The following is a 27,236-nucleotide window of genomic DNA, read 5'->3' on the forward strand; positions in this document are numbered from 1 at the left end:
GCGGCTCAGCCAATGAAAAGCGCCGCCTCTGGTTCTGGGCCCGGCCAACGGGCGCGAAGCGGAACAGCTCGCCGGGCTTCGGATCTGCGCGTGCGCGAGGTGACAGGTTGGTTCCAGCGGAGGCATGGAGGGAGACGCGGCCCGCGGGTAAGAGGTTGGGGGGCCGACGCGAGGGGGAGGGGGAAGAGGTTCGGGGGCCCATGAGGAGGCAGTTGGGGCAGGAAAGAAGCCCTGGGGTTTGTGGGGGACACGTGAGGGAGAAGGGACAGGGCTTCGGGGTGGGGAAGGGGAAAACAGGTTCGGGGGCACACCCGGAGGGAGCAGGGGGGCAGAGGAATTGGGGCAACCGCAGAGGTAGGAAAGGGTTTGGGGAAGGGGAAAGAGTTGGTAGAGCAGGAGATTCTTAATTTCCAGGGTCAAGGGTTCGAGTCCCAAGTTGGGCAAAAGAATCTCGCATTGCAGGGTTCTAGAGTCAGGTAAGTACAGTGGTGCCCCGCAAGACGAACGCCTCGGAAGACGAAAAACTCGCTAGACGAAGGAGTTTTTCGTTTTCTTAGCCGCTTCGCAAGACGCATTTCCCTATGGGCTTGCTTCGCAAAACGAAGCTTGCCCCGCAACCTCCGGGGACAGCGGGGAAGCGCAGCGCGTCTTCCCCGCTGTCCCCGGACCTCTTTTGAACCAAGGGGTGGCAACGGGGAGAAGCGATCTTCTCCCCTCCGCCCCTTGCTTCAAAAGAGGGGACAGAGCAGCGCTTCCCCTCTGTCCCCGGACGGTCTCCATAGGAACACATTGATTGATTTTCAATGCATTCCTATGGGAAACCGTGCTTCGCAAGACGAAAAACTCGCAAGAAGAAAAAACTTGCGGAACGAATTAATTTCGTCTTGCGAGGCACCACTGTAGCTCTGTTGATCTGACGCAGACCATATATATATAAATATAAATATATTAAATAAAATAAAATAAATTGTCCAGTAGCACCTTAGAGACCAACTATGTTTCTTCTTGGTATATCTGAAGAAGTGTGAATGCACATGAAAGCTTATACAGTGGTACCCTGGGTTAAGAACTTAATTCGTTCCGGAGGTCCAGTCTTAACCTGAAGCAGCACTTTAGCTAATGGGGCCTCCCGCCGCCGCCATTCTTCCTGTTCTCATCCTGAAGCAAAGTACCCGAGGTACTATTTCTGGGTTAGCAGAGTCTGTAACCAGAAGCGCCTGCAACCTGAAGCATCTGTAGCCTGAGGTACCACTGTACCAAGAACAAACTTAGCTGGTCTCTAAGGTGCTACTGGACAATTTATTTTTTTATTCTTATATTTTGCATTGCCGGGGGTTGGACTAGATGACCCTGGGGTCCCTATCTCAACCCTACAATTCTGTGCTTCTAGTTTTGAGAGAGAGGTCCTGGGGCTCTCCCCTCCTCAGCCACACCCCCTCACCAGCTTTGCCCCACTTCCCGCCTCTGATATTTGCATGGCTGGAATGGAGGAAAGTGTCCCAACTTTTTGCCTCCAGACCCACCAATCATTGGCCAGGCCGGTGCTTGGGGTGGCAGCTGAGGGAGGGGTGAACAGTGACTGCTTTACAGCAAAAGGTCCCTGCTGCAAGGCGCTTGCAGCCAGAATTTGGCACTGGGAGAGAGCAGAGAGAGGGAAAAGTTAATGCTCTCTGTGTGTCAGCCAGTGAAGCTTTGTATAGTTGGTGAGCCCGGTCTGCAAGGGGATGTCAAAATTGGGTTTGAAAAGGAAGGAGGCAGCATGTTTGTGAGCCTGTTTTCTGTGTGGTCAGCTGCTGAAGCCATTCAGGAATGCAAGGAGCAAGCCTCCCTGTGAGCCTGTTTTCCGGAACCTGAAGCTGGTTTTAGTGTCTACGCACCAAATGTAAGAAGTCAAAACAGTGTCATCTTCCTTCTTTCCTTTTCTCCACCTCTCTCCCCCTCCCCTACCTATTTCTGTTACCGGTTAAGGACAGTAGTTGTGTTAGGGGTGTGTTGACCTGAGGGCTGCCGCCTTTGACGGGCAGCCTTCCACGGACTGTGTGCCAGTCTTGGGCAGGGCAGGAGGCAAAAGCTGTGCAGTTGGATGGGTGCGGCTCTCACCTTTACCCAGGTGGCTACATTCCAGACACACCCAAGCATACCTGTCTCTTTGCTACCCAGGCAAGTTATCGTAATTCAGAGACCCATTCCTACCTGGAAAAAGTAGTCAAGGAGGATATGGAGCAGGTATTGTGAGGGGGAGGCAGCCAGTGGATCCCTTTTTTAAAAATATAAAAATTTAAAGATTTTCCATTTTTTTAAAAAAACCAAAAAAGAAAAAGAAAAAATTAAAAACATATACAATTTGCAATCCTTATTTTCAATAACATATTTCCCTGACTTCCCCGCACCTCCCCTTCTTATATTCCAATTCAAATTATAAATTCAACAAGTTCTTATCCCCAATTTTAAACCTTTTTATACTTAATTCATTTTAAAATACCAATTTTACCTTATAAACTTCAAAATTTACAATGTTCATTCTTAAATCCTTTTTTCTAAGGTCGACCCAAATTCCCTTCCACGAATTCCCCACTTTTCATACTGATAACAAAACAGAATAAGAAGAAAAAGACAAAATATAATTATACACCCTTTGGTTCCCCAAGCCCCACCCCATCCCCTTTCCCGGTCTCGATCCCCAACTAATGTCCATCAGTCTTAATCTGCTATCAGCCTGGAGATCTCACATCCGAGGCTCTTAATTGTCTCTCAGTTCCTCTCTGCCGGTTTCTTTGATAGTCCTTAATGTTAAACACCAAATCTTGGAGATGCTCTAATCCGATAGAAGCAATACTTCTTCCAGCCAGACCACCATACTTAAAAGTGGAGCCCAAATCTTGTTTCTTGCACCTTTCAAATACAGATGTTCCCAAAGCTCCATCTTTCACCTTGATCAAATTTGTAATCCTTTGGTATCCAGATCTCCACATGTAGAGATCTCTCCATTCTTCAATCTCGAGTTTGAACCAGATTTTCATCATCCAATTCTTGTTTTCCTTTGTAGCCATCATGTCAGGACTCTGGCAGCCAGTGGATCCCTATCCTAGCACCAAGGAGTTGCAACATTAGCATATTGCCACTTTACATACTGCTCAAATCGGCAGTAGATGGTTAGCAGCCAGGCACACTGATGTTTCCTCCAACACAGTCGCCCCCCACGCAATGTGTCCATTACTTAATTTCCAAAGTGGGAAGTTTTGGGGGGTCAGTCCTGCTGGGATTTGCATTCTCTGTTCCGGAAAACCTGTGCTAGACCCCTTCCGATGTGCGGAAATGAAGTATTACTCGGGTGCAGCTGTGAGAGGATCAGGGAGAGGAACGTGGTGGCGCTGGTTGTTGGGTCTCTTCGAATTAAGAGGCCTTTTAGGAACATATACAGATTTGGGCCGTTGGGTCACTTGTATACAGCCTTTCTGCCAATGCGGAAATTGCAGCTTGACATAGCAGCTTGCAGCAACCTTCCCTGACCTGGTGCCATTTATCGTGCAAAACACTTGATGAAGGCTGGTTTAGAGGAAGGGTGGGTTCAGTACTAGGGGCTGCTACCTCTGTGCACATTGCTTGCCAACCCTGCCAAGCCCCGCCCCCTGACAGCACCCTCAAGCCCCGCCCCCATATCCTCACATCTCCTGTGTCCTTCTATCCCTGCTTTCTTCAACTTTATGCTGCTGTTTAAAACTACCCTTTTACAACCTGCCTTCTTTCTTTTCCCATCCCCTCCCATGGCTTCGTGCAAATCCAGGGTTGTGACGTGGCGCTACCTATTCTCCAATAGGAACTGTGTGATGGCAACCTTACATTTTACTTATACAGTATAGGAAGAAGGGGGGTGGAACCAAGCATGTAAATAAAATCTCCTTTCTTTCCTCCCCCTCTTTCCTTTTTCCTTTCTCCTTCTGTGATGGAACTCCTATTTGGGGACTTCCCTGGCTTTTTTCTGGCCCACGTAGGACCAGTCTGGATAGTTGGCCTTGGTGAAGACTTGACGTTTTCATCCCCCAAAAAGTTTTTGATTTGAGTTCCTATTGAAATGAGGCTGCATTTTAATGTTGTATTTTAATCTTGTTTTTAAGTTTTTCAGTATTACTTAAGTTTTTAAGTATTTCAATCTATTGTTTTTATACCTGGTATTAGCTGTCCTGAGCCCGGTCTTGTCTGGGGAGGGCAGGGTATAAATTATTATTATTATTATTATTATTATTACTATTATTTCTCTCTTGCACCCAGGTGCCTGTCGATGGACGGCTTTGCTCGGGCAGCTGAAGCCGGTGTCTCCAGCCCTGAGTTCACAGCTCTCTGCTCATGGCTGGTTTCCGAGCTCCGCAGCCTTTGCCCGCTCGAAGAGGACGTGAATCCCACTCGTGGTAGGTAACCTGGCTTTGTGGGGAGAGATGAATGCAGCAAACATTTTCTTGGGCAAGAGCTAAAGGAAGCAAGGGGGGGAGGAGTGTGTGAGTCAGCCTAGGGCCCCACAAGGAATCCCCCACCCCACCGGGCTGATAACATCTGAGAAGCAAATGTAATGTACCCCAGAGTCTGTGGGGTTTCATTAGCTGGCTTCTGGGTGGTTCACCCATGGAACTGCTTGCTGCAAGGTCCTGTTGCTCCAGCCCATCACTTCGATAAAAAGCGTCAAGATCATCAAGGGAGCTTCTAGCATACTGGAACTGGAGAGGGAGGTTGGAGGGGCAGAGAACGGTATGCGCCACGGAGAGCCTCAAGGTCCATAAATAGCAACACCCTAGAGGTCCCAGGCTCTAAGGAAGTTAGATTAGCTTCAACCAGAGCCAGGGCCTTTTCAACCCTGGCCCCCGCCTGGTGGAACGCTCTGTCTCATGAGACCAGGGTCCTGCAGGATCTGATTTCTTTCCGCAGGGCCTGTAAGACAGAGTTGTTCCGCCTGGCCTTTGGCTTAGAATCAATTTGATTCCCTCTCCCTCCTTCCTTTTTCCTTTCTCCTCCTGTGAAGAGGCTGCATCTTAATGGTTTAATGTTGTATTTTAATCTTGTTTTTTAAATTGTATTTCAATCAACTTGGTTTTATTATTGCTTGTAAGCCGCTCTGAGCCCGGTCTTGGCTGGGGAGGGCAAGGTATAAATAAAAATTATTATTATTATTATTATTATTATTATTATTATTATTATTATTATTATCTACTCCTTATTGAGCTGGTGTTTTAGATTTCTATCCCCAAGTGGCATTCTGTCCTTTCAGGTCCTGAGGATGCCGAGACCTTCCAGATCGAAGTGAGTGGCCTCCTTGGGGAGCTGCATTGTCCCTACTCCTCACTGACTGTGGGGGACGTAACAGCCAGGCTTAGCACCCCGGACAGGTGCCTCCAACTCCTGTGTAAGTCCAGGCAGGAAGGGGCTTATTCCTCGGCTCATTCTGTGCAGGTGGGCTCAGAAAAGACGTGGCTAAGAACTTCTGCTCCCAAACCTAGAAGGGGTCTGGGGATCAGTGAGTCGTGTGGGTGTGCATTAGCTCATTTTTATTTTTAAAAAAACACAATGGGAGGTCCAAAGGGCAGGAACACAAGAAGGAGCCTTTTCAGTGGTGGCTTCCGAGGCACTTCTGGCACCATTGTTACATATCTTCATGTGTCGGAAAACATTCATTTTTAAACAGGCCTTTGGCTTTTAACAATGGCCTTTTAGAGTGGGTGGGATGTTTCCATGTGGGGGGTTTTATGTGTGGGGTTTTCTTTTGCAAGTTGCTTTTGAGTTGCCATGGCAAAAAAGGGACCAATAAATTTAATAAATAACAATAATATTTTACTTAATTAATTATATTATAGTAAGTCCTGTAATGTAATATGACAACGTTTACCGATGCAATATAAGAATCTTAACAAATAAATAAAATGCAAATTCATTAAATATATATATATTTTACTTAATTCCCAACACCCCCCCTTTTTTTTTTAAATCACCCTAGAAGCGCTTAGGTCCCCAAGGTTTATGGGATATAAATTTAGGACGGGAAATGAATCCAGCTCTTTCTCCTTCCCCGGCAAGATTTTTTGAGCTCAGAGCTTCTGGCCGCCCGGCTGCTGGCTCGGAAGACGCCCCGTTCGCCGCCGGAAAAAGAAGACCGATCTGGCGAAGCAGTGAACGAGCTCCAACTCATCTGCCAAGCCCTGGGAATGCCAGACCTCGATCCAGGTTGCCCAGTCCATCAAGCCATGGCTGACATAGAAGCCAAGGTGGGGACGCATTTGGGGTGGGACAGGGCGGCTGTTTGACTTTAGCGGGGAGGCGCTAAAGCTTAATTCTAGCTGTCTTGCTGAATGTTGAAGGCGGGGGGGGGCTGTTCAGGGCAGTTAAAGGAATAGAAGCTGTCCCCCCCCCCCCACCGCTGCTTTGGCTGCACCCCAATATGCAAATTGTCTTTTTCTTTCTCCCCCCCCCCCAAACAGCTAAACTTGTGATCTCATCCTTAGATTTCGGAGGTGCTTTCTTCACTACCCCCTGAGCACCAGCAGATGGCGCCGCTCCTAAAGGCCACGCTGACCTCTGAGGAATGGGTAGGGACAGCCCAGTGGCATTGGCACCTAACTCTCCACCGCATGGATGCTTGCCCCTTCGGTCGAGACGGACAACGCAGGGCTGTTGAGGGTGGTTCCAGGGTGGGTGGAAAGACAGCAAACAGCTTATGTCTCCTGCTTTCTCTTGCCCCTCTCCCAAATGAAAACACTAGGGGGCGCTGGAGGGCATACGGGACTTGCTGTGCACGGAATATCAGTGCCGCCGACGCATGATGGCCACTCGTCTTGACGTCACCGTGGAGTCCTTCCATTGGTCCGAGAGGGCAAAGGTGAGTGAGGTGGACAAGAGGGGGGGCATGTGATTTTAAAGGGCTGAATGTGTTGGTGTGTGGTGGTTTTTAAGAATAGGGTAGACTTACTGGTGTTATGATTACTACATAATAATAATAATAATAATAATAATAGGTAAAGGGACCGCTGACCATTAGGTCCAGTCGTGGCCGACTCTGGGGTTGCGGCGCTCATCTCGCTTTATTGGCTGAGGGAGCCGGCGTACAGCTTCCGGGTCATGTGGCCAGCATGACTAAGCCACTTCTGGCGAACCAGAGCAGCACACAGAAATGCCGTTTACCTTCCCGCTGGAGTGGTACCTATTTATCTACTTGCACTTTGATGTGCTTTCGAACTGCTAGGTTGGCAGGAGCAGGGACCGAGCAATGGGAGCTAACCCCGTCGCGGGTTTCGAACCACCGACCTTCTGGTCAGCAAGTCCTAGGCTCTGTGGTTTAACCCACAGCGCAATCCGCGTCCCCGGTGTTACAATTAGTACATAATAGTCATAATAATAGTAATATTTTATTTATATCCCGCCCTCCCCAGCCAAAGCCGGGCTCAGAGTGGCTAACAGTAAAAATAGCAGAGTTTACATAAAATCGCAGTCAATTAGAAATACATTCTAAAATCAGTTCAGAATCAAATTAATTTAATTCATGGCAACCATTGGGCTAGATTTCTCTGAAGATTACAGAAGGAGAGAGGGGGTCAGACTGTGCCTTGGCCAAAGGCCTGGTGGAACAGCTCTGTCTTGCAGGGCCTGCGGAAAGATGTCAAGTCCCGCAGGGCCCTAGTCTCTTGTGACAGAGCGTTCCACCAGATCGAGGCTATGGCCGAAAAAGCCCTGGCTCTGGTTTAGGCCAGCCTAACCTCCCTGTGGCCTGGGACCTCCAAGATGTTTTTGTTTGAAGACTGTAAGGTCCTCCGTGGGACATACCAGAAGAGGCGGTCCTGTAGGTACGAGGGTCCTAGGCCGTGAAGGGCTTTAAAGGTTAAAACCAGCAAAACCTGATCCTGTACTCCGCTGGGAGCCAGTGCAGCTGGTATAGCACTGGGTGGATGTGATTCCTAGAATCGTAGGGTTCAGAGAGACAACCAAGGGTCTTCTAGTCTAACCCCCTGCAGGAATCTCAGACATCCGTGATATATGGCCGTCCAATCCCAAGGGAGTCCGTTCCGCTGCTGGACAGCTTTTGCCGCCAGAAAGTCCTTCCCAATATTTAGCTTGGAATCTTCTTTCTTGTTACTTGTAAGCCATTGGTTTGAGAGCTGGGGTGGGGGGAGTTTGCGCCATCTTCCAACCTAACAACTTGGGACCAGTTTATCTGTGACACTTCCTTACTCCATTTACGCCCGCTGGACGGCTTCAATTGACGGAACTGGCCCTGATACGGGAGCCACATAATCCCCCTTGATGTTTTAGCGTGGCAGCATGTGCCCTTTGGAACTCTCTGCCAATTGACACCAGGCAGACGCTTTCACTGTACTCTTTTTTCCGGCGCCTGCTAACAACCTTTTGGTTTAGATGAGCCTACCCAGACATTTAGAAAGCTGATGCGAGTTCTAATCTGTATAGTGTCTGTGGGTATTTCAATGTTTTGAAAGCCTTAAATGATGCTGATGTTTCCTATTGACAATTCTACAGTTTTATCTTTTTGTGAACCGCTTTGAGCTGGTTGTTTCTCTGCAGCCAAGCAGTGTGTAAATTTTAATAAATGATTTACCGTATTTTTCGGACTATTGGACGCACCGGTCCATAGGACGCACCTAGATTGGGGGGGGGGGAAATAAAGGCAAAAAAAATTTATCCCCCCCCCCGCCAGGCGCGGGGCTGGGGCGGGGAAGCCCGAGCTTCCCCCACCCCCAGAACGGGACCCAGAGCCATGCTTTGGCATCGCTCTGGGAACTTGCGGGGCTGGGGGAGGAGGAAGCCTTCCGCCAGCCTCCAAACCATGTCGGGAGACAGCGGGATGGCGCGCTGCGCCTCTCCCGCTGTCCCCCGAGCTTGTGGGGCTGGCGGTGGGGCTCTCCTGAAGCCGGGAGGTTGTGGGGATGGTGGGGGGGGGAGAAGCAGGCTTGCTTCTCCCTCCCCCAGCCTCCCGATCAGGTCGGGGAAAAGCGGGATAGCGGAGCGCCGCCATCCCGCTTTCCCCCGACCTGATCTGGAGGTTGTGGGGCTGGTGGGGGGGAGAAGCAGGCTTGCTTCTCCCTCCCCCAGCCTCCCGATCAGGTCGGGGAAAAGCGGGATAGCGGAGCGCCGCCATCCCGCTTTCCCCCGACCTGATCTGGAGGTTGTGGGGCTGGTGGGGGGGAGAAGCAGGCTTGCTTCTCCCTCCCCCAGCCTCCCGATCAGGTCGGGGAAAAGCGGGATAGCGGAGCGCCGCCATCCCGCTTTTCCACGACCTGATCTGGAGGTTGTGGGGCTGGTGGGGGGGAGAAGCAGGCTTGCTTCTCCCTCCCCCAGCCTCCCGATCAGGTCGGGGAAAAGCGGGATAGCGGAGCGCCGCCATCCCGCTTTTCCACGACCTGATCTGGAGGTTGTGGGGCTGGTGGGGGGGAGAAGCAGGCTTGCTTCTCCCTCCCCCAGCCTCCCGATCAGGTCGGGGAAAGCGGGATAGCGGAGCGCCGCCATCCCGCTTTTCCACGACCTGATCTGGAGGTTGTGGGGCTGGTGGGGGGGAGAAGCAGGCTTGCTTCTCCCCCCGCCAGCCTCCAGATCAGGTCGGGGAATAGCGGGGTGGCGGCTCTGCGCCTCCCCGCTGTCCCCAGCTTTTGGGTGCAGGCTGCTGCCCGCAAGCCTTGCGAGCCCGCGGTACATCCCGCCGGGCTTGCAAGACTTGGGATAGCTTCCTGAAGCCTGGAGAGCGAGAGGGGTCGGTGCGCACGGACCCCTCTCGCTCTCCAGGCTTCAGCAAAAGCCTGCATTCGCACCATAGGACGCACACACATTTCCCCTTCATTTTTGGAGGGGAAAAAGTGCGTCCTATAGTGCGAAAAATACGGTAAATTTTTTTAAAAAAAATATTATATTTTGAGCTTTTTAAAGTCGTATTTGTTTTAATTTATGCTGTGGGCCAACCTGGGTCCTTCCTGGTGGGGGAAGGCAGCAAATAAATAAAAGAAATAACATATAAATAATAGTTTTAATAATAGTTCAGCAGCATTGACCCGCCCTGAATAGAATTTGGGGAGCAGGTATTGAATGAAAAATGGGCTTCTTCCCTCAAACTTCCCGCAACTTAGGACCGCAGCGGAGCTATGTCAGAGGCCTTCAAACCCTTGCGTCACTCTTTGCTGGAAGAGTCCCAGGTCACCGTTCCTCACCTCCTGGCAGCGCGGGAGGACTTCTCCCGCATCGTGAAGACCAGCAGCGGAGCTTCGCGGGACAAGACAAGCTGTGCCGTCAACAAGGTACAGGGCTGGAGAGGGGTGCTGTTCCCCAGATGTTGGGAACGGGGTACAGGAAAGCACTATAGCAGGCCTGCGCAGCTGTGCACGGGTGCTCAGCAAGGCTGATTCCAGATGACTTGAATAAATGAACCAAACTACCCATTTCTCCCATCCAGGGGCTCTGGGCAATGGGGACCTGAGCTGTAGCTGCGCAGCCTCCCTGTTTTTTATCCCTTAAATGCGCTGGTTGCTGGTTTCTCCACCCCAGAAATAAAATGCCAGAGCACCAGTTATTGATAGAGGAGGGAGGGAGCGAACAGGAAATTCTATGTCACTTCCTGTCGAGATACAACAGGTGCCCACCCTCCTCACTGGCTAGAAACAATTGAAGGTATTTTTGTTCCAACAGCTTTTTGATAAATGGGTCTTTACCACAAGCATCAGCTGCTGCTGCTGCTTTTTTCTTTTTCTGAAGTTGTATTCGGGTTCGGGATTTTTACATACATTATATTAAAAGGTAAACGGACCCCTGACCATTAGGTCCAGTTGTGACCGGCTCTGGGGTTGCGGTGCTCATCTTGCTTTATTGGCCGAGGGAGACGGCGTACAGCTTCCGGGTCATGTGGCCAGCATGACTAAGCCACTTCTGGTGAACCAGAGCAGCGCACGGAAACGCCGTTTACCTTCCCGCCGGAGCGGTACCTATTTATCTACTTCACTTTGACGTCCTTTCGAACTGCTAGGTTGGCAGGATCAGGGACCGAGCAACGGGAGCTCACCCCGTTGTGGGGATTTGAACCGCCGATCTTCTGATCAGCAAGTCCTAGGCTCTGTGGTTTAACCCACAGCTCCACCCACGTCCCACCATACATTATATTATCTCCTTCCAATTTTAAATTTCCCATACAATTTTTTCCTTTCCTCCCCCCCCCCCCATATCCATTGGAAGGGTTCAAACTATTATCCTCAGCCACGGACATAGCGTCTTTAGTTTCCACCGAATGCCTTTTGTTCCAGTAGTTTTTATGCATTGAAGATAGGGGTTCCATCTGTTCCTTATCGTGGTGGACTTGACCTTCCACGTTGTTTCCTGCGACAATGTCCGACTGAATAAGTTCAAACAAATAACTATTCTGTTCCTCTACTGTCCATTTTTCTCTGTCTTCCCAACCTAAAGCTATCATTGCCTTTCCCGCTAATATCATAGCTTTGAAGGTAAACTGGTCACCTTTCTCTATAGCCGTGTTCCCAAGTATACCCATTGTCATGAAATCAAAGTCTATCGAAAGCTTCACTTTAAAAAATTCATTAATAACCTTTAGGATTTTATTCCAGAATTCCTTTACCTCTGGGCATTTCCAGTACATATGAGGAAACCATCCCTTGGCTTGTTTACAGTGCCAACAATTAGAATTCAATCCTGCTACCATATCAGCTAGCTAGGCCGGAATTTTGTACCATTTTAGAAAGAATTTTAATTCCAGCTCTCTAAATTTGCTTACTTTAATCTCATCTATTCCTTTCATTATCCTTTCAACCACTGATTCGCTAACTTGTTCTTCCTTACTCCACATCTTTTGAATAAGTTGCGTTGTCTGTTTCTTATTCTCTTACAGATTGTACCTATCATTCCTTGTTTCTTTTTTTTTCATTTTTTGTATAGTTTCTCTATTGGCTCTTCTAAACTCATGTTCTCTATCTCTTGGACTTTAGAGATTTTATTGTATAGTCCTCCAATTTTTATCCATTATTGGTTACCTATGTTCTCTGTTACTTCCTGCAATGACTTTAAGGACTCTCCACTATACATATCTTTAACTATGTGATATCCCTTAGCGTTTAGAAGCATTAGCTTCTTATTCTCCCCACACACACCTTGTTTAGAATGTACTTCTAGGCTCTGTTTCTCTTATGCATAAACCGCCTTGCTCCAGTAGTTTAGAAGGCGTTGAATAAATTGATGATGGCGATCATTAGTAACAGCACTTCCTGTTCACTCTCGCGTCCATTTCTTCCTCCCTTCCTCTCAGGTGCTGATGGTTGGTGACGTCCCGGATCGCGGTGGGCGTCCGAATGAGATCGAACCCCCTATGCCCACGTGGGAGAAGAGGCGAGAAGGAGGAGGAGGCGGCCACCAGCGATGGGGCAAGCGGAGCAGGAAGAAGAAAAAATAGCAAGGGGCTGGATCCTGACCTCCTCCGGCGTGGGGTATGGTCAAAACCACCCTTAACTTTAGGGCAGGGAAGAGGCTTCAGGAAGCTAACCGCAGAAAGGATGAGCGGTGGATACAGACCCAAAGCCCAGCTTTCACCAAAGGTGTTTTCAGTGTTGCTTTCCCCCAGGATGCGAGGAAATGCAGTTTACAAGAAAGGTGCCCATTACATTGAACTTGAGACAGTGGGCAGGGGCATATGCACTAACATCAGACATCTCTCCCCCCTTCCCCACCCCCCCTTTCACTTGCTTTAAAGTTGTTGGACACAGACGTTTGTGTTGTCTGCGTTATAGCTTGGTGCCGGATGAATTGCGCCTTTCGAGCAGAGATGGGAGTCTGTGGTTCCTTCAGATGTCATTGGACTTCATCTCCCAGCACCACCAGTTACTGGGGCCAGTGATCGGGTGTGAAGGGAGTTGGGGGCCAATATTCCCCGTCCCTGATCTAGTTAATACACAGCTTGCAAGGATGAAGGAACAAGAGGTGCTGGAAAACGCCTGGATTTCTCAAGGTTTCTTTTTGGGCTTTAGATGCCGAATGTGGGTAGGGAGCAACCTTCCTTTTTGGGCTGGGTGGGCAGCATTTATGAGAAACCCAGCTTTAGAAATGTCCCATTAGATTTAACCGGACAATGTAGGAAGAGGGAAGATATTAATTTGGGATTTTTAAGCACAAACCCAAACTTCTTTGTACCTTTTCCTCTGGATTATGCAGCAGTTCTCAACCTGTGGGTCCCCAGATGTTGTTGGACTACAACTCCCATCATCCCTGAGCTCTGGCCATGTTAGCTAGGGATGATGGGAGTTGTAGTCCAATGACATCTGGGGACCCACAGGTTGAGAAAGGCTGATCTACAGGGCAGCTCAATTGCAGCAGCCAATGAGTATGGGGTTTTGTTTGAATGGTGCAAGTTAATTTTTGTCCTTGTTCTGAAGGGACGGGATTGAAAATGGCCAGGCTGGGTTCAGTGTAACACTAAGAGATTAAACATTTTCCTTGTCATTCAAACTCATTGTGCAAGGGAGTATGTGTGTGTTTTAAAAACTCTAGTCGTCGTCTTCTACCTCTCTCTTTATTATTGTGCCAGGAGGGTTAAGAGAGCAGAATACTTTAAAAGTCAGGGACAGTTTGCCATTTGAAGGACATTTTAAAATCTTTTTCTTTTAAGGGGAAATCACATTCCTTCCCCCAGCCCAAAAAGGGGGAGCGGTTACACAAAGCTTGTGGGGGTGTACAGCTGAATGTGATCTTTATGGGGAAAGAGCTAGATTTAAACAATATAATTCCTGTATTCGGTATAACGCATTGCATCTATTTCCAGCAGTGAATGTATTCCACCCCACATTCCCCAAATGAACAGAGGGTTAAAGGTAAAGGGACCCCTGACCATTAGGTCCAGTCGTGATCGACTCTAGGGTTGCGGCGCTCATCTCGCTTTACTGGCCGAAGGAGCCGGCGTACAGCTTCTGGGTCATGTGGCCAGCATAAGCCACTTCTGGCGAACCAGAGCAGCGCACGGAAACGCCGTTTACCTTCCCGCCGGAGTGGTACCTATTGATCTACTTGCACTTTGACGTGCTTTCGAACTGCTAGGTTGGCAGGAGCAGGGACCGAGCAACAGGAGCTCACCCCATCAAGGGGATTCGAACCACCAACCTTCTGACCGGCAAGTCCTAGGCTCTGTGGTTTAACCCACAGCGCCACCCGTGTCCCTTGAACAGAGGGTTAGGGAAGTGAATAAAAGATTCAGGGGTTTTTTTTAAAGCAAGGCCGAAGGGGGTCAGTGGAAGAGGTCGCAGTCAGTAGGCGCTTCTGCCTCGCCCCTCATCCCCCTTTACCTGCCGCTGAACCCCCAGTTTCCACCTTCTGAAGATTCCTTTCTCCCAGTCTCTACTCTTGACATTGGAATCCCAACCAGAAGGTCACCCACTTTGCCCCAGGTAGCAAGGCTGTTTACGCACTCGCTCAGTGGTTAAATATAGCTTGCTGCAGAGAGCTCTTGGCAAGCCACCACATGCACACAAGCCAAGGAGCTCCTTAGGTTCTTGAGCCATCCAGGACTGTTCAGCTAAGAAGAGCTCTGCTGAAGCAGTCCAGTGGCCCTCTTCGTCCAGCACCCTCCTCTCAGGGAGGCCAACCCAGTGCGCCAATGGGAAGCCCCCGCAGCGGGACCTGAGTGCAGCAGCGCTCTCCCCATTTCCAATGCCCCAGCCGCTGGCCTTCCGCAGTCTGCTGCCTTGGACAGCGGAGGTGGAACAGGGCCATTGTGGCTAATAGCAGCAGAACCCAAAACGTGCATCTGCAGCAACACCAAAAAAAGAAGTAAGCTATCTGCTGAAGCCTCCGTTCAAGAAATAGTCCTTTTATTAGGAACAAAAGGAAGCCCCTTAGCTTGAGTCCGGCTGCTTGTCCATCCAGCTCTGTATTATTGGCAAGGAATGGCAGTGGCTTCAGGGCAGCAGCATCCATTTCAAGCCATGGACCAAACCCGAGGCCTTTGTATGCAGAGCATCCATATTCTCTACCATTGAGCGCCGTGTCCCTTCTCTCTCTTCCTTTCCTTGAGAGGTTCCACTTTCCTTGAGAGCTCACCGTTCCTGTGCCCTTGGCTCAGTTGGGCTTGGGAGGCAGGTGCGAGTTGTAGGCAGCCAAGGCCTTCCAGCAGGAGAAGGGGGGCAGGCTCGATGAATCTGCCTTCAGCAGCCAGCTGTTCTCAGCCTCCAGCTGCGAGTTGCAGCTCTGAAGGCTCTGGTTGACCAGCAGAAGCCTGTCCCGTTCCTGCAAAGGAGAGCGAGATGCTTCCAGCTTAAAGGGGGGTTGCCTGTTTCCCTAGCAAATTTGGGCTTGTCCAGACCAAAGTAAAGGTAAAGGGACCCCTGACCATTAGGTCCAGTCGTGGCCGACTCTGGGGTTGCGGCGCCCATCTCGCTTTACTGGCCGAGGGAGCCAGCGTACAGCTTCCGGGTCATGTGGCCAGCATGTCTAAGCCGCTTCTGGCGAACCAGAGCAGCGCACAAAAACGATGTTTACCTTTCCGCCAGAGTGGTACCTATTTATCTACTTGCACTTCTGACGCGCTTTCAAACTGCTAGGTGGGCAGGAGCAGGGACCGAGCAACGAGAGCTCACCCCGTCGCGGGGATTCGAACCGCCGACCTTCTGATCGGCAAGTCCTAGGCTCTGTGGTTTAACCCACAGCGCCACCAGCGTCATAAGTAGCTTCCCATTATTGTTCCACAGAAGTCCCAGATGTGGAATCCTGGCCTCCCGAAAATCCTCACCTTCTCCACCTCCTTCAGCTCTTCCAGAAGCTGCTTTAGACTCCTGCTGTGTCCCCGTGGCTCCTGCGGACTGTCTGCGTCTGTCTGGGTGCTGGCGTGTTTCATTCGCCGCCTGCCCGCTGGGCTCGACTGCACCAGGTTGGGGCTTTTGCTGTGCTCTCGTCTCGGGGGGAAGAGGAAAGCTTCTTCCTCCGAGCCTGCCGCGTGGAATAAGGGAAGTGTGGTTAGAAACGTGGCCATCTTATCTGGAGATTTGTTCCTGCAAGCGGTGTGGTGCAGTAGTTCTACAGTGCTGGGCTAGGACCAGGGAGACCTGGCTTCAAATCCCCACGCAGCCATGAAATGCACAGGGTGACCTTTGTGAGCAAAACCTGTACAGTGGTGCCCCGCAAGACGAATGCCTCGCAAGACGGAAAACTCGCTAGACGAAAGAGTTTTCCGTTTTGGAGGTGCTTCGCAAAACGAATCTCCTATGGGCTTGCTTCGCAAGACGACAATGTCTTGCGAGTTCCTGCTGTTTTTTTCCCCTTCCCCCCCTTCTTTTTCTAAGCCGCTTATCAGCTGATCCGATCAGCAGATAAGCCGCTAAAAGCCGCTAATAGCGCTAATCCGCTAAGCCTTCAATGGGCTTGCTTCGCAAGACGAAAAAACCGCTAGACGAAGAGAATCACAGAACGGATTCTTTTCGTCTTGCGAGGCACCACTGTACTTTCTCGTGCTGGTTTTGAACTGGTGCTTCAAACCACAGTTTATGGTGTCAAGTGAAATTTGCTCTGCATTCCTGCTCTTCTATAGAAGCCGTACCACGGTTCGCAAGGCTGGGAAGCAAATAGCCTCCTTGCCACTGCGCATCACTGGAGCTGGTCCCATTGGAACCCCAGTCTGGGCACCCCCTTACCTGAGCTAGGGTGATAGGTGGCAGCCGGTGTGGCAGTCCGAGACAGGGTGCTCTCGGAGCTGCAGGAATGGAAGCGCCGCTGGCACTCCACCTCCACTTGGTCCTTGCACTGCTTGTGACAGATCATCCCACAGTCTGCAGGAGAAAAGAGAAAGACCATCATCAGCGATGGGAATGTTAATAGCATCCCTTCCTTTTATTTAGTGCCCACTAGGGGGCGTGCTTACCCCGACATCTGTATCCTTGCTTGGAGACTCCCCAGAGCTAGAACAGGAGAAGAACACAAGGTGTTAAGTTGAACTAGACACCACTTCTTTGCAAAGACTGACCGAGCCCCTGCCCTAAATTTCAAAGGCAACATAGGTGGATGAGAGGTGGGGGACTTGCTCTAATTTGTGCCAGGGGACGCAGCTTTATTGCCCGCTTCAAAAGTGGCGGCAGAGTTCTGGGGATTTCAATTTTTGGGTTTTGAAACATAGCAAGCTTCTAGACCTCATGGCTGCAGGAGAGAGGCTGCAAAACAAGCTGGTTCTTCTGCAGCAGCCTTCTCCACCTTGGCATAGTCAAGAGCTAGTGTTGGGTAGCATGTTGTTGTGGGGATTAAACGAGGAGGAGGGGGAGAACCATGCAGGGCACTTTGAGCTCCTTGGAGAAAAAGGTGAGATAAATAAAAATAGCCCAAAATATCTGGAAGGCTGTTCTGAAGGGAGCTTGTCTACAATCCCTCCTACTTCTCTAGCCCTTTCACCCTCCGTCCCACCTGTTGCTGATTACTGCCACCACTAGGCATGCCAGCCCATTGTTTGCACTACTACTAACTAAAAGAAAAAGAAAAAAGCAGATTCTCCAGTTTGGTAGCTCAGCTCAGCAGCTACTGTTTCTGCCAGTAATAGGGACTGTTTGGGTGGCTGGCGGGTTTTCTTTTTTTTGAGGGGGTGGGGATGAGTGACGTGTAGTGGTGCTGCCACCACCAGGGACTGGCCAAGTGGCGCAGACCTGTGGCAGGGCCTTTTCAGTGGTGGCTGTGGCAATCACGCAGGGTCCCCGGACGTTTCGCCGTCTATTGATCCCTGTGCCACCACTTTATTTCTCGCTGCCACCACCCAGGCCCTACCTGGTAAAATGCTGAGTCCAATCAGGGTTAAATTGGAACATAAACTTCTGTTTATTTATTGCAGTTTAACAAGCGAGTGGTTTCATAAACAGTATCGGTCAATTACATTCATGGGGTTCCTATCCAGACCTATAACTTCTGCTACCTGCTCTCACTCACTAAACCACCTCTCAGATATTGACTTGTCTTCCTAGCCCCTAACTGTTCCTGACTCAGCTTATTTCACTACACTAACTCAACCTGGGACACGGGTGGCGCTGTGGGTTAAACCACAGAGCCCAGGACTTGCCGATCAGAAGGTCGGCGGTTCAAATCCCCGCGACGGGGTGAGCTCTCGTTGCTCGGTCCCTGCTCCTGCCAACCTAGCAGTTCGAAAGCACGTCAAAGTGCAAGTAGATAAATAGGTACCACTCTGGCAGGAAGGTAAATGGTGTTTCCATGCGCTGCTCTGGTTCGCCAGAAGCGGCTTAGTCCTGCTGGCCACAAGACCCGGAAGCTGTACGCCGGCTCCCTCGGCCAATAAAGCGAGATGAGCGCCGCAACCCCAGAGTCGGCCACGACTAGACCTAATGGTCAGGGGTGCCTTTACCTTTACTAACTCAACCTACCCACAGACTATCCCAATTCACTCCCACTCCAACCAACCACCCAACTCCCAACGAACTCCCCTTTCGCCCCTCCCAGAGCTGGTTTTATAGTGCCTCTGACTCCACCCCCCCGGGTTCTGATTGGGTAACCTGTTTAACTATTTCACCTCCAGCACGCTCATGTTAACGTCACATGGGTCCCCCCAGTTGCGGAATGCCTTCCCCAGTGAGTTATGCCTGCTTCCACCGTTATTAACTTGCAGGAGAAATTTGATTACATGGCATTTGGTGGCCGAAAGATACTGACAACGCCAAGATCCTTGGATAGAGAAGGTTGACTGCTTTTAGGGTGTTTTCGGCGGCAGCTACTGTGAGATGTTTTTACAGTGGTGCCCCGCAAGACGAATGCCTTGCAAGACAGAAAACTCGACGAAAGTGTTTTCCGTTTTGGAGGTGCTTCGCAAAACGAATCTCCTATGGGCTTGCTTCGCAAGACGAAAATGTCTTGCGAGTTCCTGCGGGGGGGTTTTTCCCCTCCCCCCTTTTTCTAAGCCGCTAAGCCACTTATCAGCTGATCTGATAAGCCGATAAGCCGCTAAAAGCTGCTAATAGCGCTAATCCGTCAATGGGCTTGCTTCACAAGACGAAAAAACCGCTAGACGAAGAGAATCACAGAACGGATTCTTTTCGTCTTGCGAGGCACCACTGTAATTGTAATTGGCTTTAGAATACTTTGATCAAAGGTTTTGGGGATTTTTTGCTTTTAGCGTGTCTGCTGCCCTGAGCTACGTGGGGAAGGAAGGGTGGGGTATAAATCCATTTTAAATAAATTAAGCTCACAAAGCCATTGCAGCTGTCACAAAAGGAGGGCTTCTTAAAGGTGGCCTCTTGGAAGTTGTGCAGGAACCCGAGGCCTAGTTTGGAGAAGATGGCACAGGCCCGCATTAAATACTCGGACAGTTCTTCCCGGCTCCAGGCGCCTTCCCTGCAGTTGAGGAGAAGAGAAAAACAGGCACACAGTGTGAGGCTTCAGCCTTCCTCGCTTGGGTCATCAGCGCCTTGTGAATTCCTGCCCTACCTGGCACTTAAATAACCCTTAAGTGGGGGTATGTATTCAAATGGGGTGCTTTTGGTCAGTTCACACACCTCTGAGCCTCAGCTGCCCTTTACCAGGGACTGAGCCTTTAATGCGGCAGCCCTTGCCCTGTGGAACTCCTAATAATAATAATAATAATAATAATAATAATAATAATAATAATAATAATTTATTTATACCCTGCCCATCTGGCTGGGTTTCCCCAGCCACTGTGGGCGGTTTCCAACAGAATATTAAAATATAATAATCTATTAAACATTAAAAGCAGGGCTGCCTTCAGATGTCTTCTAAAAGTCTGGTAGTTGTTTTTCTCTTTGGCATTTGGTGGGAGGGCGTTCCACAGGGCGGGTGCCACTACCGAGAAGGCCCTCTTCCTGGTTCCCTGTAACTTGGCTTCTCGCAGCGAGGGAACCGGCAGAAGGCCCTCGGAGATGGACCTCAGTGTCTGGGCAGAACGATGGGGGTGGAGACGCTCCTTGCCAATTGAGGTCACCCTTGCTCACTTTCAGATGCCTCCTGGAAATTCTGTTGTTCAGGCCTTTCGGACTCGAGTTTCTCTGTCAACCAGAGAGGATGGGACTGGCGTTCCTACTGCTTCTATTACGGTGTTGCGTTTCCAAGTTGCCAACCACCTTGTGATATTTTCTATGAGCGCGTGTGTCAGGGGTTCAGGAGCAGAGGCACAGGAAAGGGAGGAAACAGAGAGCGAGGGGGAGGAATCCGAAGGAAATATGAGCGATGACAGCGGCCCGAGATCTCTGAGCCTTTCCAGTGAATCGGAAGATTCACAGAAAGGGGCGCCAGTGGTCAGAGCAAGGGGGGCGCCTAGGGGGACACCCCAGGAAGAAGGGACCAGAGGGGACTCAGAGAGCAGCAGTTGGAAATCGGGACCAGCTTCCCCGCCAGAGCGCAGTAGGGGGGAGGGGTCCCAGGTATCGGGATCTGGCGGCTCGCCGCAAGCGGGAGGGCATGAGTCAGGAGTGGCCACACCTTCATCGTGGAGCGAGGAAACGGTCAAGAGGAAGGTTGAAGGTTGGGCGCGCGCGCCAAGTTCAAATGCACAGGAAGGCGGCACAGTAAGCAGTCTGGATAGGGAGCCAGGTCCTAAAGCCCGCCGCAAGGAGGGAGAAGAGTCCGGGGGGTCCGCGTCAGAAGAGTCCAGGAAGGAAGAGACCACGGGGGGTAGAGGGACCCAGAGGAGGAAGGAAAGACGGAAGAGGTGGAGTAAGACTAGAGTATTAAGTTGGTGTACAGGAGGCGGAGACTCAGACGGAGCTTCGCCGGTCTAGCTTCTAAGACGTAGAGCTGCGCGCTGCGGCTTGAGAATGGAAACTGTAACTCAATAAAGACTTTTGTACAGTACTGCCGGCTAGCGTGGTCCTCTGTGAGCTGGGACCTGGAAGCGGCTCTGACAGCGTGGTTTACAAATGTTTTTCATTTGGCTTTACAAGTAAAAATTTATAACAATCCAAATATATACCCATATATAGAGATTACTCTGAATCTCAAGACTTTCCTCCCCATCCCCTCCGTGGGTCCTATTGTGAACATTTACAACAGCGTATTATTCTGTAATCAATATTTTATATCCATCCATATTTTCCATATTCTTTGTTACATTACAAGTGAAATTAGAATCCTGCTAATGTTTTCATCTGCTTGCAGTGGTCTCTTAAATAAATTATAATTCCCCCCATTACTGTTTAAAGTTTTAAATGTTTAAAAGGTGACTCCATGGAGGGGGTAGGGGGGAAGTCCTGAGTTTCGGAGAAATCTCTGTATATGGAAATATATTTGGGGTTTTTTAATAACTTTGTATTGGTAAAATCAAATAAAACGATTTCAAAAAAATGAGCAAAACTTTTCCTGAGCTTTCCAGTGAGCATAGTCCATGGGTAGGCAAACTAAGGCCTGGGAGCCGGATCTAGCCCAATCGCCTTCTAAATCCAGCCTTCTAAATCCGGGAATCAGCGTGTTTTTACAAGAGTAGAATGTGTGCTTTTATTTAAAATGCATCTCTGGGTTATTTGTGGGGCATAGGAATTCGTTCATCCCCCCCCCCCAATATATAGTCCGGCCCCCTACAAGGTCTGAGGGACAGTGGACCGGCCCCCTGCTGAAAAAGTTTGCTGACCCCTGGCATAGTCCCATCAATTTAGCTTGCCATTCCTCTCTGGTAGGGACTTTCCATCTCTGGGCTAACAGCATTCGGGCAGCTGTTGTCACATCCATAAACAGTCTTCTCCTGAAATCCTGTTCACTCACCGCTCTCTTTCCAGCCCGTAAAAGGAGAAGGGGAAACTCGTGGAGATGATCTCGAAATCCTCCTCCGAGATGTAACCCCGCTGCTCAGGATCGTAATTCTTGAACACCGTCTGTTGGGGAAGGAGTCTTGTCAGAACCCATTGGAAGATGAGAAGGCAGCGAACGTGGGCATTGGCCTCTAAACATACACCTGCTGTATATTTAACATTTAAAACGTATCCATTCTGAAGGAAATCAGCCCTGAGTGCTCACTGGAAGGACAGATCCTGAAGCTGCGGCTCCAAGACTTTGGCCACCTCATGAGAAGAGAAGACTCCCTGGAAAAGACCCTGATGTTGGGAAAGATGGAGGGCACAAGGAGAAGGGGATGACAGAGGATGAGATGGATGGACAGTGTTCTCGAAGCTACCAGCATGAGTTTGACCAAACTGCGGGAGGCAGTGGAAGACAGGAGTGCCTGGCGTGCTCTGGTCCAGGGGGTCACGAAGAGGTGGACACGACTAAACGACCAGAGAAGCGGACACGGAGCAATGGATCCAAACTACAAGAAAGAAGATTCCACCTAAACATTAGGAAGAACTTCCTGACAGTAAGAGCTGTTCGACAGTGGAATTTGCTGCCAAGGAGTGTGGTGGAGTCTCCTCCTTTGGAGGTCTTTAAGCAGAGGCTTGACAACCATATGTCAGGAGTGCTCTGATGGTGTTTCCTGCTTGGCAGGGGGTTGGACTCGATGGCCCTTGTGGTCTCTTCCAACTCTATGATTCTATGACTAAGCAACATATTTAACACCTCTTCCCAAAGGACGAGATGGCAGGTCCCTGCCCCAAGGACGTTGAAATCCAGATACCGAGACAAGGGAGACAAGGCAGCAAGTGGAGCGGGGTGGGGAGGAGGAGGAGGCTGGGGTAAGCAAGAAGAATGAGCAATTATACAGAGGTACCTCAGGTTAAGAACTTAATTTGTTCCGGAGGTCCGTTCTTAACCTGAAACTGTTCTTAACCTGAGGTACCACTTTAGCTAATGCGGCCTCCCGCTGCTGCACCACTGCCGTGTGATTTCTGTTCTCATCCTGAAGCAAAGTTCTTAACCCCTATTACCTCTGACTAACCATTTTGTTTCACTCCAGTGTGTAAAAAGCGTTACTTTTCTACTGTTTTTCCCCCGTTTTTTGTTTTTGTTTGTGGGGGGCATAATTTAAAGAAACACGTTTTTTTTTCTACAGTGTTAAGACTTTATTCCTCAAATGCCATATCTTTGTACTATTCAAAAGTAGCTATGGACACTGTGGCACACTTTTCAGTATTTTTTCATTAAAAATAAACATTTGTGGATCACACAAAAAATAAAATAAAAAATAACCCCAGGTACTATTTCTGGGTTAGGGGAGTCTGTAACCTGAAGCATTTGTAACCTGAAGCACCTGTAACCCGAGGTACCACTGTAAAAGTTGAACATCCTTCACTCCCAGCTGCACTACACATTCAAAGCGCTATCATACCACTTTACATAGTCATGGCGTCCTCCAGAGGATCCTGGGAACTGTAGTTTGTTCAGGCTGTTGACAGCTGTTAGGGAACCCCTACTCTCCCCTCAGAAGAACTATAATTCCCAGAGTTTCTCAGGAACAGGAGGTTGTTCGACCACTCTACGAATCATGGCTCTGGAAGGGCCAATGTCCTGACATTGCTATTGGCATCCGTCTGTCTCAGGGAGACAATGGAGGAATGTGACTTTGGGAGTGGAGTCAAACTGTTGGAAAGTTGCAGCGCCTGCTGCAGCTGCAGAGACTGATATAGGAGAGACATGTTTTGTTGCAGCTGGGGCAGAGGAAGGCATCCGTTTGTGCTGTTGCAGATGTAAAGGTAAAGGTAAAGGGACTCCTGACCATTAGGTCCAGTCGTGACCGACTCTGGGGTTGAGGCGCTCATCTCGCTTTATTGGCCGAGGCAGCTGGCGTACAGCTTCCGGGTCATGTGGCCAGCATGACTAAGCCACTTCTGGAGAACCCGAGCAGCGCACGGAAACGCTGTTTACCTTCCCGCCGGAGCGGTACCTATTTATCTACTTGCACTTTGACGTGCTTTCGAACTGCTAGGTTGGCAGGAGCAGGGACTGAGCAACAGGAGCTCACCCCGTTGTGGGGATTCGAACTGCCGACCTTCTGATCGGCAAGCCCTAGGCTCTGTGGTTTAACCCACAGCACACACCCACGTCCCATGTTGCAGATGTACCATGGTGTTTATTTTCTCTGCAGTCCTCCCAGCAGTCCTTCCTCCTCTGGTCACCACTACGGATGCACAACCTGTCTGTCTCCGGGCACCGTAGTTGTTACAGTCATGGCAGCCACCTTTGTTGTTGTAGTACCTCTTTCTTTTTTCCTTTCTCTTTCTGTGTTGCAACTCCTTTTTGGGGACTTCCCTGGCTTTCTTCTGACCCATGTAGGACCAGTCTGGATAGCTAGCCTAGATGAAGACTTTTTATCCCCCAAAAAGTTTTTGATTGAGTTTCCGCTGAAATGAGGCTGTATTTTAATGTTTTCATGTTGTATTTTAATCTTTAAAAAAGCTGTATTTCAATCAATTGTTTTTATATTTGGTGTTAGCCGCCCTGAACCCGGTCTTGGCTGGGGAGGGTGGGGTATAAATAAAATTTATTATTAGTAGTAGAGGGTCACAATGCTGGAGTCGTGCATGTCCTGTTTCCTGCACCAAATCACACTTTCCTAATGTGAACGCCGCCCTCATTCTAGTTTTTCATCCTATCTTCTTCCTGCTGCGTTCTGCAAGGGCAGCGCTGAGACTTAAGGAAGCTGGGAGACTTTACAACCTGGACTGGTGTTCCAGGGGGGTGGGGTGGGGTGGTGAGAGGGCAGCAGAGCTGGCTTATAGCTGTCAACCGTCCCTTATTTGGCGGGAAAGTCCCTTATCCCAGCGCTGTGTCCCGCTGCTGTCCCTTATTGATGATGTCCCTTAAATTTCCCGGGTTTCAAAGGAAGCAGCTCCTCTCCCTCCCTCCCTGCCGGCCAGGGAGGAGGCAGGCTCCAGCTGTGTTGCTTGGCTGCCCGGCCCGCCCCCCTCCGGCCTCCTCTCACCAGCCTCAGCCCCTGGGAGCCCCTCCCCACTGGGACTGGCGGGAGCCTCGGGCCCTTCCGCCACCATCCTCTTCGGGGGCTGCCGAAATGAGCATCTCTGCCTGGGGCCTCCCCTCTGCCCATCGCCACTGCCGCTGCTCCTGCTAGGCCGTACTGCGGCTGCACCGCCGAAGGACCCGGATGAGATGGGCAGCCTATGAATTACTGAGGAGCCTTGAGAGGAGAGCGAGGGGAACCATGGAGAAAGCAGTTCAGAGAGAGGAGGAGGAGGCGGAGGCTCGGGCAGGTGTTTCAAGGGCTAACCCTAGAGGGGGAAAGCGGAGGAAGGACCGCAAGCGCTTCTCCCATAGCTTTGTAGTGGTAGACTAGCATAGATGGTCTGATCTGTGGGTTTACTTCGGGCGCTATTCCCCCCCCCCTTCCTCCCATCCCGTCTGATGGAACTGAGAGCTGGAGATGGAGCACGAGAGAAAAGATACAGAACTGCAGCAGCATCTTCGTAGCTTGGACTTCCGAAAAGTGGTTGCTGCTTGTAGTTATTTAATTGCAGTGTTTCATCAGCTGGTGTCTTGAGCAGCAACCTCTGGGAACGAAGGGCTAAAAACCGGCGCTGCTCTCCCAAAGTATCTGGTCCCTTTTAACTTCGTATTTCAGCTGGTTGACTAAAATCCCTTCTTTTGGCTGCTGATCCCTTATTTTCAAGGCTGCTGGTCCCTTATTTTCAAATCTGTGACAGCTATGAGCTGGCTATGGAAACAGAATGAGGTTTGTGGGGCAACCTCTCGACCAGGCCTCCCCACTGCCTGGCACAGGGCAGCGTTGAGCAGTCCACAATCAGGGGCTTTCGACAGAAATCTTAGACATTATCAGCCTCTTGACGCTTTCTCCTGTCAAATGGGGGAGCGGAGGGTGTCTTTTCCTCCCTCCTCCCCCCACCAAGGCATGCACAGCCTGTTTCAGCAGCAAACTTTTATTTGCAGAAAAGGAAGTGGTTGGAGTGGCCGGATTTGAGCCTCTTCCTTCACTCTGTGTGGAAGGGGGTGGAGTAAAGCGGGAACAGGCACCTCTGAGGCGGTCCTCCTGCACCCATCGGGGTCACAGAGCAGCAAAACACGACTCCAGATCACAACAGCATCCACCCAATGTGCCACAAAGGACAAAACAGACAAGAGGTGGTGGTAGGCAGGCAGGCGGCTTAATTTCAACCGAACACCGGCCGACAACACGGCGCAGAAGAAATTGACAATCGTGGGGCAGGGACTGAAAATGTCGAGAATGTCAGCGCTGGGCACAAACGCATGCAATGCAATCTTGGAATTGTTCGGTGACAAGTGCACCCATGAAATGCACGTAGATAATTCTGCAACACCCTTTCTCTCCAATTAGGTCATGCAAAATGTTCCTGCGGTAATCAAGCTAAGCAACCCAAGAAGTCAACAAACTTTACCCAGTGTTGCAGAGCTACAGCGGAGAGCTGTGGCAGTGACGCACGCATGCACACTCACACCCAGCCTGGAACTCCCGTGGAAATATAATGTGCAGTTGAAACTGCAACGCCTCAGAACACAAGACAGCCTGCAAAACGCAACATGCCCCTTTAAAAAGCACACACCATCTGCCTTATTTGCCATTTCGATTTGCTATTTATGGCCAGTCCTTCTAAGCAACTTTTTGATCCATGCTTATGGGCAGAAAGGGTTGAGTCTGTGGCCGCATCCATATCGTACATTTAAAGCTCTTCTGAGGCACATTAACAGCACATGGCTTTCTTCAAGGAATTCTGGGAACTGTAGTTTGTTACGGGTTATAGCAGGCATAAGCAAACTCGGCCCTCCAGATGTTTTTGGCCTACAACTCCCATGATCCCTAGCTAACAGGACCAGTGGTCAGGGATGATGGGAATTGTAGTCCCAAAATATCTGGAGGGCCAAGTTTGCCTATGCCTGGGTTATAGGAACTATCACTCTGTGGGGGGAACTACAGTTCCCAGGATTCTTTGAGGCAGGGGAATTGTGTTTTAAATATGCTTTTGATGTGCTTTTTAAAATTCATGGTGCAGAGCTGTCCTTAGAAAGGACACTGGGACTGAAAGGAAAGCGTTCAGGTCTAGTTGGCTGCATGAGTTTTACTGCCATTTGCACTCTCCCTCAATATTTTTATTAGTTTTCACAGAGAAAAATTAGTCTTTTAACAAAAAAAAACATAACATATTAAATCTATATAATGAATCACCAAAAATTCCAAAAAAATGGGATTGCTTAGATCCTGTGGACTTCCCTCTACTCCCACCCCGATTCCTTTACAATATTTTATTTTATTTTATGTACAGTGGTGCCCCGCAAGATGAATGCCTCGCAAGACGAAAAACTCGCTAGACGAAAGGGTTTGCGGTTTTTGAGCTGCTTCGCAAGACGAATTTCCCTATGGGCTTGCTTTG

General features: G+C 49.9%; 2 protein-coding genes across 3 annotated transcripts in view; one reads left to right on the forward strand and one right to left on the reverse strand.

Moving 5' to 3' along the window:
* Positions 1-27,125, forward strand: FAM98C (family with sequence similarity 98 member C). 2 transcript variants are annotated; one of them, XM_081200584.1, is made up of 9 exons: positions 1-147; positions 4,270-4,406; positions 5,258-5,392; positions 6,061-6,248; positions 6,486-6,569; positions 6,743-6,859; positions 10,107-10,274; positions 12,284-12,461; positions 26,186-27,125. In XM_081200584.1, the coding sequence occupies exons 1-8, from the start codon at positions 125-127 to the stop codon at positions 12,425-12,427; spliced, it is 996 nt and encodes a 331-aa protein (XP_081056710.1). In that variant the 5' UTR covers positions 1-124; the 3' UTR covers positions 12,428-12,461; positions 26,186-27,125. The 2 variants fall into 2 exon arrangements, with proteins under 2 accessions (XP_081056710.1, XP_081056709.1); XM_081200583.1 differs by lacking the exon at positions 26,186-27,125 and having other exon boundaries at positions 12,284-13,476.
* RASGRP4 (RAS guanyl releasing protein 4) overlaps positions 14,815-27,236 on the reverse strand; it is a 45,857-nt gene continuing 33,435 nt past the window's right edge. The window contains exons 12-17 of the mRNA XM_081200809.1: positions 21,709-21,818; positions 19,188-19,332; positions 16,874-16,910; positions 16,647-16,781; positions 15,749-15,945; positions 14,815-15,246 (exon numbers count right to left, since the gene is read on the reverse strand). Coding sequence (XP_081056935.1) covers positions 15,079-15,246; positions 15,749-15,945; positions 16,647-16,781; positions 16,874-16,910; positions 19,188-19,332; positions 21,709-21,818 — 792 coding nt within the window. The 3' untranslated portion in view covers positions 14,815-15,078. The remainder of the gene's footprint in view (positions 15,247-15,748; positions 15,946-16,646; positions 16,782-16,873; positions 16,911-19,187; positions 19,333-21,708; positions 21,819-27,236) is intronic.

This window comes from Podarcis bocagei (genome assembly GCF_964188305.1).
Source record: "Podarcis bocagei genome assembly, chromosome: 7".
Lineage (NCBI taxonomy): Eukaryota > Metazoa > Chordata > Lepidosauria > Squamata > Lacertidae > Podarcis > Podarcis bocagei.